This window comes from Glandiceps talaboti, chromosome 8, assembly GCF_964340395.1.
Source record: "Glandiceps talaboti chromosome 8, keGlaTala1.1, whole genome shotgun sequence".
NCBI lineage: Eukaryota > Metazoa > Hemichordata > Enteropneusta > Spengelidae > Glandiceps > Glandiceps talaboti.
In genome coordinates this window covers 6,444,705-6,463,638 of record NC_135556.1, presented here as the reverse complement: position 1 = coordinate 6,463,638, position 18,934 = coordinate 6,444,705, and the positions used below count along the sequence as shown (strand labels likewise).

At 36.7% G+C, this 18,934-nt stretch overlaps 1 protein-coding gene across 5 annotated transcripts in view; it reads left to right on the top strand.

The window, feature by feature from the left end:
- The first annotated feature begins 1,321 nt into the window (after nt 1-1,321).
- LOC144438603 (uncharacterized) overlaps nt 1,322-18,934 on the top strand; it is a 50,596-nt gene continuing 32,983 nt past the window's right edge. For 3 of the 5 annotated variants that reach the window (XR_013481071.1, XM_078127700.1, XM_078127697.1), the window contains exons 1-2: nt 1,657-1,789; nt 15,182-16,623. Coding sequence is in view for 4 of the 5 variants with exons in the window: in XM_078127700.1 (XP_077983826.1) it covers nt 15,283-16,623 (1,341 nt within the window). In the remaining variant the exon portion in view is untranslated. Of the gene's footprint in view, nt 1,423-1,656; nt 1,790-13,494; nt 13,544-15,181; nt 16,624-18,934 lie in introns of those variants that run through there. The other 2 variants (XM_078127698.1, XM_078127699.1) reach the window with 2 other exon arrangements.

Below are 18,934 nucleotides of genomic sequence, written 5' to 3'. Positions count from 1 at the left end.
GCCGGGGGGGGGGGGTGTGATCCCATTGCTGCCACATCGATCGCTTAGGGATAGAGTTAGGGTTGGGTTAGTGTTAGGGTTAGGTACCGTAATATCAGACCATGTCAGTCAAATCGCTGCTGACAACCATATAGTGAATTAATTGGAAGGTGTTATGTGAGGTGAGAAGTCACAGTAGTTCTCATGGGTGTAAAACGGGAATGGTTGGGTAAGATATTAGGGATAATGTTTTTGAGATGTTGACATCGGTCCCAATAATATTGAGTGTGTCCATCTAGTGTTTGAGAGTTAATGTTCTGGCCTTCAGCTTACCCAATGGGGTCCAAACACAGGTCTTGGTTAATATAGTGATGATTTCACACAAATTCACTACTGTGGTTGTAGTTGGGAAATAGCCAATGTCTTTAAAACTTTCAACGTGGTGGCAGCGGTGGGATTAATTCCTTTAAACCATTCATTCTGGGACTAGTGTCATTTTCCATGTCTGACAGCATTTAAACCATGTTTTTAAAATACTTCAAAACAGGGGAGGGTCATGTTTTGGAGAAAGGAAAATGAGAGAGGGTAACTTTTTAGCGCGACGGAATCGGGGGAGGGTCATATTTTACGCAACAGCTCGAGCCTGATTTCCCCAGGTCCCTCTTGTAATTTCTGATGGCTCCCTAACGGTCAAGGTAATGTTAGATGTCGTAGCAAGAATGTAGTGAAAACACCTGTTGATTCCTGTGAGACTCTTACGAGCAATACCACGGTTCAGTACATCAAATACATTCCATTTATTTATTTATTTATTGTTTTCTTTAACAAGTAGATAGCTTACATATTTGAGTCCAACACACAAAACTTTATACCTTGTATATAAACGAGTACAAACATTCGGCTGCAGCGAGCTTTGTGCATTCATTCTCCGCGTAAAACCCTCGTCATGTCACGCCACATACTTCGACTCAATATTTTGAGGTTAGCCAACGGAACACTGCAATTCTTCAAAACCTTCGTTAAATAAACGTCCCCAAGGGTGTAGTCGTACACACGGTAATATTAGGAGACACAAGCACACGAAGGGTCCTACATCACGAGTTTTGTTTCTTGGAGTTTTGCCACCGTTATCATACGGACACCTCGTTACTAACGAGACGAGTAATTATGTCTATTCGGATGGCCATGACGCCGAGGGTTTCGCGTAGCTAGGCATCTCACCTCGTATAACCCCGGCTTTCCTGAAGTGTATGACAAACAAAACTGCCCTGCGACAAACTTTTAGAGGAGTCACGGTCCTCATATCGTTGCCAGTTCTCAGGTAAGTTTTCAACGGATCATATTGTGTTTTTAGAGTCTAAGGGTACTGACAGAAGAAAAGAAAAGAATTGACTGATCGTGTCTGCCCTTAACGGTCAAGGAGTCATCAATAACAGGATCGAGGTAAGCCGCGGCTATTTTCTACTACCTTGTCACGCAAGTGCCGTTTGATTGCTTGGCAATGATAATCTGGACAGAGTCAATCCATCGAAGCTTTGTTACCGTACCCGTGGAATGCTTAATATGCAATTACGATTTCTAGTAGCCAGTTAACACTCGTACTAAAATGCAGGGGTCATCCACTCAAGTCGACGGATAAAAACCAATGATTTTATGTAACAAGTCATTTTGATTCGATCGGAGCTATCTACATGCACTGTGCAGTTTGTACCTGTGTATTGTCTACCGGCAGTATTGTTTCCTAAACAACGCGGGAATCATCGGTAAAGCGCATTTATATATATACATGCACGTGTTGTATTGTTGTCCGGTAGGTAATGCTTTGTATAATTATTACACGAGAGCAATCACTGAAATAGGACACAGTACGACTTCAACAAACCAAGAATTTTTTTCAGACGATTCTAAGCATGAGAGCCTATATACATTCAGATAATCCTCTTGCAATTGAAGACCACATATATTCCACTTTTTTTCCTTCTGTCTGTCTGTCTGTCTGTCTGTCTGTCTGTCTGTCTGTCTACAGATCTACCCATCATTGTCATTGTCGTCTCTCTGTCTGTGGTATCGCATTGTAAAACATGTGAACGATTGCACCGGTAGTACACGGTCATGCACATAACCGTTGTCGCAGTAGACGTCTAAATACTATATTACGGTATCCTCCATGCAAAATCACTGTTGATGTCATCGCGAAAGTCGATATGCATTCAGAGTAACCTCGAGTGAACTAAGTTGTACATTTATATTCCAAAGTGTCGGACGTGATGAAACCACGAAATAAGTATTTCAAAACACATGAAAACTTTTGATAACTCCTAATTCGTTCTTGAATGATTTTATGAAATATTTTATCTGAAATTGCGGAATGTTTGTAAAAGACAACCATTTGAAGCCGAACTAGAGCAGTCAGTGCGAACTGATTTGACGATACACACCATAACAACCAATATTATACATTGCATCGTATCCATGGTATAAAGCAGACCCAAAGCCTCGGACATTCGATACCGATTTGTTGTCATGGTGAAGCACTTACAAATTGCTCTTAATATTGTTGATAGTTGATATACTTTGTGTCCCGCTTTTTATTTCACCATTCAAGTTTTTCTTCACTACCAAGGTCCACGGGTCACGTCACATGTATGTAAGCTTACAAACCTTTATGACATACATCAGTTCAACTGATATGTATCCCATAACGATACTATGAGTTTACTGTTAGTAGTTTGCATATTGCATGAAATCTAACCATCAACCATTGCTATGTTCTTGGTTCTACTCTCTCCAGCGTGTTTGTTTGTTTGTTTGTTTAAATGTCGTTTTGTTTTTGTTAAGAATTGACAAATAACATCCATAAAATACGGAGTGTATTGATACAGGTGCCTTGACAGTCATCGACGTGCGACCAAAGAGAAATCAGAAGAAAAAAACGGCCAAGGCCTACATGAAAACGTCGTAGTATAGGATTTTTTTTTTTTTATAGATTTGATAATTTTCAGTAGTTACACATTTCAATATTATAAATATAAGACAACACAACTTGCTTTACTCACTACATGGGGAGCATGCTAACCCTCAAGTCTAGAAAAGAAAAAAAATTATCATTTATGCAGATTTTAGGAACATGACAGAGAACAAATCATCTCAAAAGTTCACCAATATCTATCATAAAATTACGATACCAGATGACAATCTTCTTACCAAGTACTCAAGAGTGTAATGGGATACTAATTTGATTTAATTCAATCTAAGAATTCAAGACGGTGGACAATGAAGGATTAGTTTGGATTTGGTTTAAAATATGGGAGTAAAAACTGTTTTATGGCAAAGTGATATAAAATTGGTGGAAAGGCCGCCGAATACTGAGTATAGAGAAATAAAAGATTAATGATTTCCTTCTTAGAAACACAGGATGGTAAACTCAAACATTTATTTCATTATTTTCAAAAGCCCAATGGCAAAGGTTGGAGAGAGTTCAAGAACCTTGATTTTCAGGGAAACGTGTACTTGGGGCGCATTCTACCTTAATGTGGCCATAGATCAGAACTGGATATTTATTTTGTATTTTTAATTTATAAAACAATTTTATCATGGCTCCCTACTTGAATAATCAATATGAAACAACATTGACAAAGTCTGTGTTCGAAACTCAATACATTGTAAAAAAAACCCTACAAATGCATAAAAAGTTTGTTATTGTACATTGTTATTGTACGTACAACAACAAACATTGCACATATGCATGTTTATTAATCTTTTGCAATGTATTGAGTTACAAGGATTTGTCATATGTTATTTCACATTGATTTTTCAAGTAGAAAGCCATGATAAAGTTGTTTTGTAAAATTACAAATCCGAAATAAATATCAGATCCTCATCCTATGGCCGTCACTTTGACAGTGTCCACTACCACGGTCACTATTCGCTCCTTTAACTTTTACGTATAGCATCTGTATAGCATAAACTTAGTAATCCATTCTTGAACTTGATCTTCAATAACAAGATTTTTTAAACAAAGGTGTAAACTTATTTAAAATTACACTGTCTGGTTGAGAATCTGCCATTTTGCCTTGACAACCACTTGTTTACCAGGAACGCGGAACGAAAACCAAATATCACTAATACACCAGTTATATCAACAACTCAGGTGTTCACATTGGCTGACATACGTGACATTTTAAGTGCGGACTGGCGTCTATGTCCTCGACCTAATAAAACTCAAATAACATAATGGGGGCAGAGATTACTTGAAAATATGTTAATGTGTTTTTAAAAGATTTATTTTTACTTTAAGTTATTTCGCATGTTGACAGATTTGAAATAACAAAGTAATTAATAGCCACAAACCAGCCGCAAAGTTTTGTCGCACACATTTTTTGCCAGATAAAACAGTTTGAAGTTAGAATCTAGTAAGATGTATATCGTATTTGATAGTGATGTCATTCTATACATATGACGTCATTTTTGTATTATTTCAGCATTTTACGACTCTTAACTTGGTCTGCTGTGACCTCTGTACGTCATAGTAATGAGTATGACATTTTTACAGATGTTGATTTTAACTTTACTCCAGTCAAACTGATGACGTCATAACTCGGGGTTCTTAGTTCTATAAAAACAAACTAGTTTACCTTATTCAGTTATGACTTCCTTGCTGAATCATAACAAACATAGCCGTGGTTGCTATGGGATACTATAATTCTCAGCCCTTTACCGAGAATGTGAAATAGTCCTAATTTATTTATCACTATTATTTTCATATATACACGTCATATGTATATATATATATATATATATATATATATATATATATATATATATATATATATATATATATATATATATATATATATATATATATACATATATATATATATATATATATATATGTGTGTGTGTGTGTGTGTGTGTGTGTGTGTGTGTGTTTGTGTATGTGTGTCTGGGTGTGTGTTGATACTGTCGTTACTGTCTGGCGAGGTGTATTCTATCTTAACATTAAAATGGCCATATGGATGAGAAATGGGTAAAATAGTTGGATTCTTAATTTGTAAAACAGCCTTCCAAAAATGTGAAACAACAATGGTCAAGTCTGTGTACATGTTTGTAACTCAATGAATTACAAATAAAAAGTACGTAAACAGTTTGTTATTGTACCTACAGGAAATGATTTGTAAACAAACTATTTATACATGGTGACGTTTCAATATCTAGTTAAGCGATAGATACATGCGCAGACTAGATGTGATATGGTGATTACTTGTCATTACCCAGTTATGTACAAATCATTGCATGCACTTTTTACGTGTATTTTTTAATTTTTACAATTTATTGATTTCAATAACAAACATGGATTGAAATGCGTTTTTCTTCCATATTTCAATTAGGAAAACTTAGTAAAGTTGCTTTGTTCAAAATGGTAAATAAATACCCCATTTTCTCATTCCTATGTATTTACGTCTGAGTAGTGATGTCAGCTATTGTTTGATAGCTCACTATTTACCTGCCATATAATATTGAATGTATATGCTCCTAATTATAACTAATGGTGATTAAAGGGACACACAATCTGAGTTTGTACGTTTGTTTGTTTGGGGATAATTGTTTCTGCTTAGTAAAAGGGTTTGCATTATTCTACTAACTCAAGCATTGGCAATCACCATTTGTTATTGGCAGAACTCAAAATATACATGTATTCGGGCATGATACATTAATTATATATAATCCCACCACAAAATTACTGTTAGTTTTACGTCATAATGCTTCTCGTATGATTCCGCGGACTACATATTCACCTGCTGCTCGTATTTGTATTAGTCATTGCAATCATACTCGGAGCATTATGACGTAAAACTTAACATTGATTTTGTTGTGAGATTATAAGTTTATATATAATTTATCACACAAAACGTTGAGGAAACTCGTAATTGTGCCATCGATCGTGATTAGACTTTTTATGTCATTAATGATATATATATATATATATATATATATATATATATATATATATATATATATATATATATATATATATATATATATATATATATATAAATTAGCATTGTACTAGAACAGTGTAATCAAGGTTTTATGTACAACTGGCGACATCAGACCGTGAAAAAACTGAACATGTTACAAGCAGGACACGTCATCCTTTGATGAGAACAGTTTTATGGCCTCTTTATGTGTATATGAAATGCCAGGGGAACTGGAAATTTGTTTGTGAACACGAACTATTGTGTAAAGTGGCCATTCAACTTTTCTTATCAAATGATGGAATGTAATACAAATCAAGTCTGTACTTCCTACATGCTGTGCCAAGTGTTATTAATCTAATCCAGTTGTTTACTTTTCCTGTTTGGAACAGGTTCTATTCGTCCACGGTCTGATGTCGGCAATTGTAATTATTTTCTCTCGGGTAAAACTTGCTTAAAACCTAAGCTTATATACCTTTAATGGAAATGGTTTGCCTAGAAATTCGAAAGTGTAGGGGTAATCTAGCTAATAATAACAGGGTGCACATAAAAAATATTATAGTTGTTTAGACATTGATGCTATATCATTAGTCCCAAACTCACCTCGAAAGGTTTTACTTCAAACTCAAACCATCTAGTGGTCTGAGTTTTAATGAATATTCAACTAAAAAAGAATCCTTGTCTTGCACCATGAGACCCAGACATGTATTTACACATGCCTCGTATTATTAATCATGGTTACATTTTGCTAAATGTTGAAGGAGGTTTTAAGCTTTATATTTTGACAGTTTCTGTGGCCTTAAAATAAAGTGAGAAACAATAAACGAACAACAGAGTTTTTCACGAGTAGGACTAGATATATACCAATCCAGCTGAATTGGTCATTTAGTTACCATCGTTCCTTAGGTGTTGCCAGAGAGCAGAATTATTTCAAATCAGAACGTCATTTACTAAGCGACGATAGAGTGTGTACGTCGTCGTCCCCACAACCGAGATTCTGTTCTCGTGCACGTGTTTTATGTTTTTGTTGTCATACGCCCAGTCAACGTACCACTTGTAACGCATAAAATTATATGTAAGGGCTCTGTAAGGAGGGTTTCACATAAATTCTTGCCGTCTAAAATAGAATACTTAAGGCAGTTGACGATCAACACGTCAAACAATAGACACGTTTTGCGCAGATGTCACCATAACCGGCAATGAACCCAGTGTTACTATAGAACGGATGACAGTGTTAGCAGATGTGGTATATTTGTATCTTCAAATCTTTTTATGCAAAAAAAAAGAAGAAAATCAACTAACTTCTTATTTATTTATGTGTTTCTGTAATTCCAGAGAGGACAAAATCCTAGCATTGTTAAATCTAATTAATACTTATAGTCCCTAGTGAAGTCGTGATTTTATAGATCGAGCGAAACAATGAGTATTATGGTGGATAACTATTAAAGGTGATAAAACGCTTTGTACGGTAATGAAACTTGTTCTACGAGGTGAGCTAGGGAACTATCTTAGATCATCGCTCGCTCAAAGAAATTCGCAGCCAGACATAATTAATACACTGAGAGTGAGGGTCAGATACAGAGGAAGAGAGGGAGGTGAAGAGACAGACGGCGACATATTTAGACTTACACATATAGAGGGAGATAAAGAAAGAAAGAGAGAAAGAAAGAAAGAAAGAAAGAAAGAAAGAAAGAAAGAAAGAAAGAAAGAAAGAAAGAAAGAATAAAATTGGAAGATTTGTAGCAATAAGTGCATGAGTACTAAAATTCCATGATGTTTTGTTCTGTTAGGCAGTGGGCTGATGGCCACAAAAAACCCATACTATCACCCATCTTGGAATATCAAGTCACACATTACGTGATCATGGTAATTGCCATATTTTTGAGGGCGGGGAAGTGAGAGCCTAGTATGCAACAACGCTCTGAAATTGTCCCTTTAGGAATTGCCCTTATATAATTCATGTAAACTTTTATTTGGGTATAAAATCGATTTACACAGAAAGATACTATCTTGCCATTTAACTTCATAAACGTGAAAAAAAGAACAGTATAAGAAATGTGGAACCATTGTGAGTATAATATTGCCAAGCTTATAGCAGTCTTTGCAATTAACGATGGTTTAGCAATGTCTTTGATTATTAACTATGTCCGCCTTGTATAACAGCGCTGGCGTATCGGACTGAATACCATTGGCTAAATCAGCTTATTGCTCGTTATTAACTTACAATTATCATGATTGCCAATACTTGTGAAAAGACAGTGATAAATCTAGACGTTGACAATGTCATATCTGTTTAATGCTGTAATGAAAATGTGGTCTGGTATCACCCCCTCCTCTACAAACACATGAATCTGTTCTTTTGTGTGAATTTCATTGACCATCCACGCGTAGATACACTTCGATAGTGAAACTCAGTGACACAAAAAGGCCATATTAAAACTACAAACTATTCTAGCAACATGAAGAACACCAAAGAAAATCCGTCACCTTTATTTTTCACACTGGAATCAAATGTTTGGGTTTATTCTATGTTTAAAATTGAGGGCGTAATTCCTATGTTCCTATGTTGATGGTTTACTGCTTACAGCGGAGTTATCGTTTTTGAATGTACTTGACATGTGCCTTTTAGGAGAGGAATGGTGTGAAATATTATTATTAATAGCCTATAATATTTCTATGTGGTTTTGTATTTGTTTGCTTTATTGGTTTATTATTACTATAGAGTTATATTATATGTTATTCTCTCATCACACCACAGTTTTCCTTGTCTGCAGTACAGCTATCAATTAACCTCAACAAATCGATATTAACTTCCATCGTAATGTTATAGTAGTGATCCCCTGGTGATTTAATATCGCACAGTAACCGGTACGTGCAGTCGGTCAACGTGTTACATTCCTCTATTTATATTTTGATTGCGACCACAACAACGACACCGTTGAAGGCACGAGTAACGTCGTCAAGCGACTATATATTGGGTTGTTGTACACTATCTTGAAGTTTACACGTCAGCCCCGGACAGTAAGTATCATGAAACCTTCAACGATACCATAGAAATGAGTCAACAACGACCCACTGTATGTACCTTGCTCTTCTAAAGGTCACGTCGGGACACACACCATGGTCCAGCCACCTACTTTTTAATCACCACGCGACAGTCTCTTTCGCCAGGTTTAAATTTTTAGCAATAAGAGTTTGGGCAAGGTTGATTTTTGAGGGGAGAGAGGGATAACAACATGTGGTAAGAGAGATTTTTATGTTAATGTAATAGGAGTAAAATGCAGTTAAACTGTGTGTGTGTCTGTGTGTGTGTGTGTGTGTGTGTGTGTGTGTGTGTGTGTGTGTGTGTGTGTGTGTGTGTGTGTGCGCGCGCGCTTGTGTGTGTGTGTGTGTACGGACGGACGTACGTATGTATGTATGTATGTATGTATGTATGTCGTTCTTAAAGAAATTAGTGATGCACTATAGCGAAACGATAGAATTCCTGCTCATAGGAACTGTATTACAATTAATTGTTAGAGTAAACGAAGACAATTGCTGCAGTGTATTGGGAGCACAAGATTTATGTAAGGAAATAGCATTCAAATAGATCTGTACAGTATAATGTGGTTGTGAATATTGTTTCAGAATTGGTGTCTGTAATGTGATGTGATGTGATGTGATGTGGTGTACGTGATGTGGTGTGGTGTGGTGTGGTGTGGTGTAATGTGATGTGATGTGATGTGATCTAGTTGTTGACGAGTCATAACATGAGCTCACTAAGGCCTTCTTTCTAACTGATTTGTTCTAAGTAACGCATACATGTATAAGCGTATATCTTTTTTGCTTATCATAAAACTTTACAAATATACTTGTTAGAAGTAGGTCTTTTTGAAATGTGTGTTCATTTATTTCTTTTGTAAGAATAGTTTGTCCAATAATTTGGTTCCCTCGGTCTATGATGGATGGAAGCATAGGTATTTTCAATCAATCTTCATTATAAATTTTCACATAACAACGTCCGACTGTGTTAATGTCCGTTGGCAGTTATCGATTTTTGCCTGTCTGTGTTGACCTTCCTTGACCTTTCATCGAGCTCATACCAGGTGTAAACTTGGACACCCGCATAAAGATTAGCTTGGCTTGTTTTGGACCGTTCTAAATTGTTAAATGGTCATAATCTTATCAAATAAGTGGAAAATTCTATAAAGTTAATTGGAGTCACTCTATCGATAAAGAAAATCGATATACTTTAATTTTAGCTTTATTTTTAAAAACCCGAAGGCTTGTAGCACTATTTCTACTTCAAGTATAGTGTCATCAAAATCACTGACATGGGTGTACAACATAAAGAACAACAAAAGCATAAAAGTTTTAAAATCATCTTGTCAAAGTATACATGTGTTCAAATTGTTTATTTGCTCGCCTACCTTGCCAACCGTTTGAATTCAGGTTCTGAGGTGAGTGATACAATCGCGATGATGTGGATATCAGAGTTCAAGAGTTGTCAGTCATACAGAACATGACATGACTTCTAAAATAATCACGCTACGGAATGCTCTCCAAACTGCTATATGTTTGCTTTTGCATTCTCTTCTTTTTTGTATATGACAAACAAAACCAAATTGAGAAACCTCGAACTCTTAAACATCTGTTTTGATTAATAGTAAGATGCGGTTGCTATTATCTCTGTTCTAAGTGCAGGTGTCTGCTTGTGACGATTATTTTGTGATACAGGTGATAAAAACTTAACGCATCAAAATACCATGTCTCGTGTGCTATACTAGCCTAAATGATTGGTTTTCGGGCTTCATAGCTCTGTTCGTTGGAGACAACATGAACGTGGCCATGAACACCAAGTCAGTTGACCAACGACATACCATGATGACGTGTGCAAACTAAATGGGACAGTATCGTCTACAGGTTGTTGGAAAGTGGATCAACATAATATATTTGCACCGATAACTACTTGATTAGGAACTGTTTGTAACTATAAATCATTGTTGGAGTAGAAATTAGTTACATTGACGCTTCTCTGGTATCGATTGGGGGGTTAGGATAAACATCACACGTGATTTGATTGCAGTAATAGGACTTCGTAAGTACATCACGTTGTCTACTGTCCAAATGAGGTATAAGTTTATCGTCATTTCTAGTACATGTGTTCGTCTATACATGTTACATATTACAGTAGAATCCAGTTAACCAGAAACAGAATGTCGTCTGCCGAGACAAACAATCTTATTGATATTGCTACATTTTATAGTCTGACTCGACAAAAGTCTCATAAAAATGGCTACATTTTATTGAGCTAGTAGATTGTAGTTAAAATAACACACAATGAAACAACGTATTCTTTTTTTCAAGCTTCTTTTGTGTCTGGCAACAATCTACTAATATACATGTATGTGTGGTAACTCATGAACAGAAACTCTAACGATTTGGGTCATTTGGTTTGTCAGACGATGAAATGCAGCAGTTTTAGTTAGATTTTTTGTCAAGTCAGCCGACAAAATGTAACAATTCAGGCGCCATTTTCTTTCAGATCACCTGGCTTCTATATTATATCACATCTCAATATTAGTATTCGTCGATGTGAGTTTCACTAGTAATGGCAACGTTGCAGCTTTTGTACATTCATTGGTTGCTTGGTTTTGTCAAAACACGAAATCGTGTTTTCACGACACGTTGCCTTCAGTTATACTTTAAATTTGTCTGTGCATATAACTGTTTGCTTGCACTCTCCTCTATCTCTAGCCTGTTTTAAAAAGCTGTTTACAACGCATTTCCTCTACACTGTTGAAGTATCATACCAGCGGGTCGTCGACTTTTTTTTCACTTTTCCGTTTAGAATTTACTTGATTTTAATGCTTCTGTTGATCTTTTCTTGTGTCTTTCTTAGTGTGGTCTGAGAGTAGTATTACGTGGTAGGTTACACACTCACCATACTCAGTAACAATGTTGTCAAACGCCATGACATATTATATATCGATTCGTCGTGTTCTCAAACACTGGCTGGTGTGAATGTCGCTATGTTACAGGTAATTGGATGCTGGTCGAGGTTTTTCAGAGTGTTTTGTTGTCGTATTTCGCTGGTATTGTTTGGTCAAGAACAACGCAAATGCACAGTTATTTAATCCTATTTACCGGTATATTGTGTTTTTTAACTCCTTTGTTCACCCTACTGGTATATGCCACAAGACACCAACGATATACTAGACTGTGTTGTCATTGAGAACAATCACCTGAAGAGCTGTTGTAAAGTGCTTGTCTAAAAATCTCACCCTGTTTTTGATAAATATTGTGTTTCCACATTTTGTTGTGTGGACATAGTTAAACTTTTATGACGGTCTCCTCTAGCTGTAGGCAAATATTACATAAAATACATCATACAGTACAGTACAGTACAGTACAGTACAGTACAGTACAGTACAGTACAATACAGTCAGGAACAGTGCAGTACAGTGCAGTGCAGTACAGTACAGTACAGTCAGGAACAGTACAAGTACAAGTACAGTACAGTACAGTACAGTACAGTACAGTGCAGTACAGTACAGTACAGTATAGTACAGTACACTACACTACAGTACACTACAGTACAGTACACTACAGTACAGTATTTTCCCATGCATCAAACTTTCACTATACAAACAAATATTATAAGCTGATTGTTTGGTTTTGTCCGTCAATATATTGTAATGTAGTAACGATAATGTGTAGAAACTAGACTATGTAGTATACAATGGAAGGAATTTATCACCTGCTTCGATAAAAAAAAAATCTTACCAACATTGCTACATTTTATTTTCTAGTTCAACCAACATTTTACTAAACATTGCTACATCTTATCGTCTGCCAAGACAAAAATTGAAATGTGCGTGTACACTTGTTCCATTTCAGTACATTGACATGCCAAAGTATACGTTGTGTACAATGTATGGTGGTTTGGCGACAATGTGCTAAGATAACGGTAGCTCACGTCGAGAAAATTTATCAATGTGTGTTAGAGATTTGTTACGCTAAATGATGAGAAGATACTAGTTGGCATATAGTGTGTTGATTCGTCAAACCAGACGACAAAATGTTGCAATGTAAGTAAGATTTTAGTTGAGTCAGACGACGTTTCGTTTTAAGTCAACTGACTGCCATTGCAATGTAACGGTAATGTGTATGTGTATGTGTGAGGGGTGGGAGCGGGTGAGTTGTGAATGTTCTATTTGATTTGAACTTTTAACATTTCAAAGTCAATATCAATGAACCTGGCTTTAAATCACCACTGTCATAACACAGGACATTGCAGGTAACAAATCGACATATAATAATCCTAAATACTTGTTTCTATGGATCTCGGTAAGATGTTCATGTTCCCATTTCCCTAATTTGTGTTTCTCTTTATCTGTACATTTGTCTTTTGTAAATCTTTTCTGACCCTTCGCAGTAGTGAAGATAGTTTAATCGACACGCCACATTAAGGCGACCTTTTTTTTGGCGAGAAAAAGTTTAATCAATGACTACATTATTCAGTAACCATGACAACAAATTATTATTGTATGTTGTATAGTGTGCTGTCTGGCTATATCCACTGACGTCCTGGTGAATCCAGCCACCAGGTATGATTTCATTAGGAGCATGCGAACAAACGTATTGCGCTTAATTTAGTATTGATGAAACTATGATATCCCAACCTGCTAACAGAGTTTATCGTTCATCTAGCTGGTGACTTCTTTACGCTTCTGTTTGGCGTATTCATGCGTAAAGGTTATAAGTGTAGTAAATGCTTGAAAATTGAGAGAATGAAAGACATCAGGTACTTAGTGAAAAACCATCCGGTAATTTAATAGAGCGTTGTAAATGAAAGCCTTAAAGGACAGTTTTGTTCAAATATGATGCAATGATCTACAATATCTCGCAGGATATACAGTTTTCATTCTTTCAATACTAGTAAAAAGTGTTTTTACTTTTGTTCATATTTACTCGTGATATTCCAATTTTAAAGTACCTTCTTGTGAGGTAAACGACCAAAATAACATATTTCATTCAAAAACCATGAACTTCCCTGAAAGAGTTCTAGTCTGAGAGGAAACAAATACTTTATAAAATGAAGGTAGTTCAATTTGGTAACATTATATGTCACTTTGAGGTATATTTATGGAGTTGATACTGAACAATAAACTGATTCGAAGTCCACTGTTTGGTTAGGTCATGACCACATAATCCATCACAACGAATAAATACCGAATATTTAAACACAATAGGGAATCAACATGGATTCAATATCAGTAAAAACGTTCACCTGAAAACAAGTTTAAATTTCAAAGTGGCAATGCACATACATGCAGTAAGCTTATACGGTGCCTCGAGTTCAGGGCCAATAGATACATAGATACATGACTTAGTCATGGAATTAAGTTGTAATGTTTAAAATCTGTAAATGTGTCACCTATCAGTATGTTGAGGCAGTGTCACAACATTCAATAATGATATATGTTGCATGTCATTCTAAACTTCCATTTACATTGAACTTTTGGTTTTAATCCGACTGTCAAAATATCATTCCAATATTTACCTCGTAACCTTGAACTTTCTAACAACTCAACCAATGGTTATTGTTATCGAAAGTATATATTTCCTAGATTGATTATTGTACAAGGGCTGAATAAAATGGAAGTTCTAACTTTTTGAATTGTTATTCGGACGTGTCTGTCTAGGAAAATATGAATGACTTAGGGAGTCTTGTCACTTAGAAGGCGAAAAATGACACAACATTTAGGTCACAAGTAGTTTACGGCTGAATGAAGAAAAAAAATACTGTGGTGATAATAATTACACCTGCGCAGGTATAATTAATGAACAATCGGGAAGAGTACTTACGATTTTGAACGTTTTGACTCATATTTCAAGTATATAATTGCAGTACAAGTGAGTTATCGTGATGTATGACCACGGTATCCCATATTGTTGTGTTTGAATGTGTTCAACTTGGTTTGCGTGTGGTGTAAAACTATGATGTTTGTTTATGTCATGTGGATATATGCCAACGTAATCATTGGGAAATATTTCTCTATATTGATTTTGAGTCATCCGGCTGCAGTATTCAAAAAATACGTCTAGTATATCTGATCAGTACGAACAGTACTCAATTACGGGCTTAGTTAAGGATATAGATACTCCAAATGTACATTATTCTAACTTTACATATTGTCTTTCCGTGGCTAGGTGTAACATCTGCCATTTTTTTATATCCACAGATTGAATACTAATTTACGTATGAGACCAATGAAACAACTTGGAATGTCCACCACTTGGGGTTTTCTGACACCAATGTAGCCAGGCTGACTTCGATATCAACATGTCTGGCATTCGTCGAAGGAGTTCGGTATCTGAGAATTTTTATCAGCCTATAATCGACGCCAAAGTCTTTGAGGAATATGGACGCCCGGAGAACTACCAAGGTGCTACAGATGCCATTCTACTCGTCTCAAAGCTTCAGGCCCAGGAAGAAGCCAAGGGAAAAGAGGAGATTGAAAGCCGGGTTGAAAGTATTACAGAAAAGGCCGATATTGAGAGCCCACCCCCAAGGCCAGTCCCAAAGATCAGAAAAGTTGCCACCACTCATATCAACACCGATCGTGATGATAATCCTGCAGTGGATGAGGATAGAAGAGACAGACTCCTGCGACTCGGACTTGACCCTGACATAGAATTTCCCTTCCCATCTTCAATAGTGTTGACATCCGAACAGAAAGTGCGTTTTCAACGTGTTCCGAGTCGGAAACAGTCGGGACGGAGTGGCCGAGAAAGGAAACATGGCACAAGTCGATGTTCGACACCATATCCCATCAAATCTTGCCTCAGAGTTAATACTGTAACCACCCCGAGGTTTCAAATATCCCCAAATCCTCAGTCTGCAAACAGATCCCTGCAAATTCTAAGGCAAAGATATGATAGCCCTATAGGATCACCTACCAACCAAAGAGGAGAAAAGCCAAACTCTGCTCTCTCATCTCCAAACATCACCCGGAAAATGAAATTGTCAAACGACTTCTCGAGTACCCATCAGATCTCCACATTACGCAGGTGCAAAAGCGACTCAGATATCTACACCTCGGCTTGCAAAATCAACCTTTCTGTTGGAGGCAAGGGAACTTTGCTTCGGCACTCCTGGGAGAAAATTTCAGGGGCTTCTAAAAGCAGAGCAGGTCAAAGAAAATACCTCGCAAAGGCCATCGCAGACATAGACTCTTTCAGATCACATGCAAAAAGTAATGAATATGCATCTGCAAGGCAAGATGATAGACTAGTTTCTACTAAGTTTATAAAGGAGGATGTGACAACCGAGAACAAAAGAACCGAGCTGCGATCTGAAGAACAACTAGTGACCGAAAAACAGATGGATGTAAAATCTACCCCGCTGATTGAAAAACCGACTAGAGAGTTGTCAAGAAGGCGTAGCTCGGTTGGGTACATGTCACGAAGGTCTTCTGTTGTCAGTGATGACGGTCGGAGTGTTACAAGCACCAGCAGAAGGTCATCAATATCGATATTCAGACTTCCGATGTCAGAAGGAACGACGGACTTGCCTGGATCGGCATCGGCTAGAAGACACAGCATCAGCGTTAGGGGCACGTCGTCATCCAGAAGGTTGAGGTTCACGGTGTATGACTTTGAAAAGCTAATGGAACAAAGACTGGTAAGTTAGGTAGTGTAAGGTTACACGTTCATGGTGTGTGTGTATATATATATATATATATATATATATATATATATATATATATATATATATATATATATATATATATATATATATATATATATATATATATATATATATATATATATATATATTTGTGTGTGTGTGTGTGTGTGTGTGTGTGTGTTTGCGCGCGAGTGAGTGAGTTAGTCTGTATTCAGATGTAGACTATATTTTGTCGTATTCCTAAAAATAGCCAGCATGTACAATGCACATACAGAACGCGCGCATACAATAAAATATAATCATGATAATAGTAAACATCGCCCTCCCTAGCGGAGTAATATTGGGCGTTCCCTACAATCAGTTTTTTAAGTGAAACGGCAAATTGTTTCGCGTGCACAGAGATATATGCGCATGTGTAGACACCGACGACAGCAGTTCGGCAACGTGGACACAAGGTCGCTGGCGAACTCTAAAAGTCAACAGAGAAACGTCATAGAATGGACAGACATATCATAGACCCTACACGTGGAGGGTCTATGGACAAATAAACAATGATACGTATATAGCGAAAAGACACAAACATACTGCAGACCCTAAAAGAGAAATTTCATCTCAGACCACAAGATTGTTTGCAGTGGTGTGAGATTTCATGCAGAAGTATGTGAACACAATGCAATGCAAACAAACAAACAAACAAACAAACAAACAAACAAACAAACAAACAAACAATACAAACAAACCATGATGATGATGATGATATGTGATAACTGATGGTCATACAATGTACTTTGATGGAAGGAGTGATTGCAGTTTATAAGGAAACAAATTAAAAACATTGAGAATTCAAACAAAAAGAAAACTTTAAAACAAAGCTCAATAATTTTCAGGTTCTCTTACATGAGCTGCCATAATTTAGTGCGTTTGAGCGAAAGTGTACCGTGGCTGCATGCGGTAAATAAACTTAAACGGAATACTACTACTAACAGATCTAGATGTATGTATTTGTGGAAAACGACAGCGTATGATTTCTCGTCGATGAGGGCGGTATGTAGGCCAAGTAGAGAAGATTGCCGGTGTACTGGTTTAGTTAAGATGGTATATGCACACATTTCATTACAGTAATTTATCGGGATTTTTTAATCAACCCCTCAAATTCCTTGTTTGGCAAAAGCAAGTGTATTGTGTAATTTGAATGCGCTGACACAGTATGTCCGATATAAAGTGATGTGACATTTCTATGTGAACGGTTACCATGGTTACATTGCAAGGAACACAGGTCACTTTTGTGAGGATTGTAAATAAACAAGTAAGTAACACTGTAGCTATATCTAATGATATGCATATATCCTGTACACAAACTAGATTTATATTGTTCGAAAAAATACAGCCTTCAACCAAGATTTTGTTCACAACAATGTGGAACTTGATAGTTTGTTTTTTCTGTACCAACTAAACCGTCCAACTGAAAGTAAATAGTATCGAATGTCGAGAAAACTACACAGACTAACGAACAACAATATTATCACAGGGTTTATTTTCCAAGGCGGATAATGTCATGGTCACGTCTAGGTACTCGACCTTGAAAGGGTGACTTTCAGGACGTGACCATTATACAAAGTGTAATCGACACGGTAACATATTTCATCTAAGGAATTACGTATAATTAGAATAAAATGTATATTTCCTAGTCGTAATAGCTATAACACAAAGAGCTACGATTGTGTTCGCTCGGCTGCCATGATACGTACAAACGGCTTAAACGTCAACCTACAACATCTAGCCATAGGTTACAAGTAAAGCACGACATCCTTGCGTTATGTCACGGTGTTGATAGAGGGACGACTGTGGTCATGTTATACAGTGACGCTACTATCATATAGATGGAGGCTGAAGCGTCACTGATGACCAAAAGTCGTTCTTTGTCAATGTGTAAACATGTGGTTAAAATGAAATGGACATTTAAAATTGAAATGGAGTACATTAAATAAGTATATATTTCACATTTTCAGCATGTGTTTTTCCTCTATGCATTGTTAATTGAAAGTGACATTGTTGAAAGTACGTTGGTGTAGTGTGATATCGGCTGTTGGAACGCAGCTAACTTCGGCCTGATTGCATTACGGGTCACGTCGCGCGCCCCCATTCTATTCTATTCTATGACTTCTACTTTTATATACCATATCCTACACCAGAGTTTATAGTGTGAATGTTTACCCGTTTGTTGTTGTGCTTGCGGCGGCAGAGTTAGAGTGAAGGTTAAAAGTTACTTTATAAAAGTTACGTCACGCCTATATGTGCACGTGTC